Source organism: Petaurus breviceps, unplaced genomic scaffold, assembly GCF_028583685.1.
Source record: "Petaurus breviceps papuanus isolate PSGF00001 unplaced genomic scaffold, PetGlider_PUasm1.0 76, whole genome shotgun sequence".
Classification (NCBI taxonomy): domain Eukaryota; kingdom Metazoa; phylum Chordata; class Mammalia; order Diprotodontia; family Petauridae; genus Petaurus; species Petaurus breviceps.
Genome location: NW_027186473.1, coordinates 2,225,986 through 2,229,448, shown reverse-complemented (window position 1 = coordinate 2,229,448; position 3,463 = coordinate 2,225,986). Strand labels below are relative to the sequence as shown.

At 54.1% G+C, this 3,463-nt stretch overlaps 1 protein-coding gene across 1 annotated transcript in view; it reads right to left on the bottom strand.

Annotated features, from left to right (window-relative positions):
• The window catches only part of SHISA3 (shisa family member 3), a 9,142-nt gene extending 6,418 nt beyond the window's left edge, over positions 1–2,724 (bottom strand). Inside the window, exon 1 of the mRNA XM_069105156.1 lies at positions 1,636–2,724. Coding sequence (XP_068961257.1) covers positions 1,636–2,143 — 508 coding nt within the window. The 5' untranslated portion in view covers positions 2,144–2,724. The remainder of the gene's footprint in view (positions 1–1,635) is intronic.
• Between the last annotated feature and the right edge of the window lie 739 nt (positions 2,725–3,463).

The window sequence follows — 3,463 nt, the reverse complement described above, 5'->3', positions numbered from 1 at the left end:
AGAAGAAGAGCGAACGAAAGAGAAGGAAAGAGAGAGAGAGAGAGAGAGAGAGAGAGAGAGAGAAATTCCTAGGCTGCTAGTGGCAAGAATGCCGAAACCTGAGAAATTAAGCATAAATTATTTAAGCACCTCGGACCCAAGGGAGGAACCAGGTTCTCAAATGATAAGGAGAAAGGAGTGATTGGGAGAGATTTGTGCTCTTTTTCTATAACAATAACGTTTATACAGCTTTTTAAAGTGTGCAAAATGATTTACATATAATGTAAACCGATTCATTTATAAATGGAACTGTTCTAGCTGTGTGACTAGGCATCACACACCGAGCATCTAAAATACTCTTCCCCACAACTACTTCCCAAGTCCTCCTAATATCCGAGTGACCCCCAAACAGAAATGGGGGGAGTAACCAGATTCTAAAACAAAACTTATCAAAGGAAGCTCGTATTGCCTTCCCTTTCCAACAGCAATCATTCTCCTTTGTGGAGGGCTTCTTCCCTTAACTTTATCTACCACCGACCTTGTGTCCTCTGGGCTACTTCACCTGTTTCGTCCAAACCTCCACGACGTCAGGGCTCCCTGGCCTCACCGTCTCCTCTAGTTTCGTGCTTCCCCAAAGTTAAGACTCAGGTGGAAAAAAAAAAACCCACAACTTTCTTCCTAAGGTATAAGGTTCCTCAGTCGGGGCTGTGATTTATTCAGCTCTGAAGTTAGCGGAAACTCGACCCGTGTTTTCTGATGCGAGAATAAAGGGGAGGAGGGCTGCCTACTGGGGCTTTTAAAATCGCCACGCCGGTGGCGGTGATTTGCGCTGTTTTCAGTTTGGTTGTGGGGGAGGGAAAGGGTAATTTGATGCAAAGAAAGGAAAGGGAATGGGGGAGGGGTGCAGTAAAGGTTTAAAAGAAAAAGTGACTCAGGCTTTGCCTTCAGTACGGGGCTGTTGATTAACTGGCGTCAGGAGTAAAGTTTCACACTCCATCACCACTCACTAACGTCTTCCAGCTCTAGGGAGACGGGAGACCTGGACTCTTTATATCCTCCCCCCACCTTACTAGTCTACTTGGAAAACTCGTAGAATTTACGCACATTCGCTGAAGCCTACAATACCGCGTACACCGGGCAAACCATACCAGCCCTTGGCCCCTAAGTCAAGTCAACTGCATCTATTAAGCGCTTAGGGTGTGCCAGGCTCTGTGCTAAGCATTAGGAAATAAGAAAAGTCTGATCTCTGTGGGTGAGGAAGGGGCGGCATCTTTTAACTTGCACCCAGACCTGCGCCTATCTAATGGGTTGCGCGCCTCCTCTGTCCTACCACGGAAAGTGGGATGAGAAGGAGTGGAATTGGGCACCCGTGTCCCTGGTCTCACACCCGCCCCGTCTAGTCCCATGGTAGTCAGCACACCAAGGACTAGCCCTGGGGGGACGTGCGAGGGAGTCGGAGAGGAGCCGGGAAAGCAACTCCTCCTTTCTCTCCCTCAGTCCACTAGTTGAACGGGCTCAACCTTGGGAGGGTGTAGTATTCCGGCTAGGGAAGAAGCAGATCGTGCACGCGCGCACACCCACACACTTGGCGCGCAAACAACCAAAGCCAGCATGGCAAGAAGGGGGGCTGCGGCTGCTCGGGGCCCGGACACTTACGCGCGGTGATGCCGGGGTGCTCCAGCTCGCCGCGATCGTTGGTGCAAGCCCCTTGCTCGAGCCTGGCGTCGGCGGCAGCGCAGCAGTAGCGTAGGGCGCAGGAGCCGCAGCAGATGGTGGCATCCAGCGTATCGAAGTCCTCTGGGCACTGGAAACCCTCGTGGTAGTTGCCGTGCGCGTCCACCCAGCCGTGGCAGTACTCCCCGTCCTGCTGCGCCCCAGCGGGGTCCCAGCGCAGCCAGGCCAGGAGGAGGCAGAGAGCCAGCAGCGCCCCCATCGCCTTTCGTAAGGATTTTAGGGAAAGGAGAGGGTGTGGTGGAGGGAGGCAGAGGCAGGACCTGCGGTTGCTTCCCTTAAGCAGTAAGTTGTGAAACTGGGGGCGCGCGGTCGCCCAGCACCCCAGGCTTACCCCGACGGCAGAGACAGCTCCCGCCGAGATCAGAATGACCCAGGCAGGCTGTCGCGGTGGCTCTCTGGTCCCCGCAGTCCCGAGGTCAGCATGGTGCATCAGGTAGAATGGAGCTGAGAACCCAGTCTGGCCGAGGTCAGGAAGGCTCTCTTACTGGAGCGCTCGAGGAGAGCCGCTACGCGAGGCGCTTACAGCGGAATTCACTGGATAGCAGTGCGCTCCCGAGGGGGCAGGAGTAACCACCACCCTGGCTGCTGTGGCTGCCGCTGCTGCTTCGGTGACCGAGGCTCCTGGGACTGCTGATACTGTTTCTGCTGCTGCCGAGGCTTTTTACCCGAATCATAGTTTTCTGGGCCTGGGGGGCGCTTCTAACACCTTGCCAACCGCCCCCCCCCTTCCTCCCTCCCCACTCCTCGCAGGAAAAATCACACCAAGAGGTGGGAACTTGCTGATGGAGGTCTTAGAGTGCAGTTTATTTCCTCCCGCACCTTTACGAACTGCCCAGAGTAGCCTAAGGGACCTGAGCCCAGTAAGAAGGGAAGACGTCCCACGTGTGGCGGCGTCCGAACAGTAGAGAAGGCAGGCAATGAAGGCGCTGCTACTCTCTACCGTGGGCTCATCCCCACCTCGCCAGGCTGAGGGAGAAGGGCTCCTCCAGTATGAGCAGAGTACAAACAGCTTCTCCTGGCTGCTGACAGCTTTCCTGGGAAGGAGTCCTTTAAAAGGAAAGAAGGAAGAGGAGGGGAGGGCGAAGGATTGAAAGGGGGGGGGGGGGGGGTAGGGGGTATAAAAAAAATCTGCTGTCCCGGGTCACAGTGCACGAGCAAATCACTGCCTCTGCTGCTGTTGCTGGCGTGTGTGATCCCATCAGCCCTCAATCTTCCCTTCTCCTTCTTCCTCTACAGAGTTGCCCGTTCGCCATCCACTTTTTTCCATTGTCACTAATAAAAGAGCCAACCAGAAGTTCCAGGATACCCGAACCTGGCCCCTCTAGGGATTCCTATCCCATTCTCCAAGAGGAGAATACTTCTGGGAGAACTACTCCCAAAGTGAGGGAGGGGATGCCCTCTGCATTTGAGTCCGCTCTCGGCCTCAAAGGTTTCGGGCAGCTGTTTTCATCGTCCTTTCCTATGGCAATTGTTTTTAGTGCTGTGCAAGCCGGTGATGCCTTTTTAAGGGTTGTCTTCCCATGCATCTGAACTTGTGACAAAGACTTCTTTCTAAACTGTTCTCTACCTTGCTGTTTTCCTTGACCGACTCACCTGGGTGCTGCTGGCTGGATCTGAAGTGCGTACAACACTTCCCTCCTCAGTTTCTCCAAAGTAGCGGGGGAGGTTGAAAAAAAAAATGCTTTGCCCCAAACTCGCGACTGTTGGATCGCGGCTGGATGAATAATCGCCAGTAACCTAGACGGGCCAA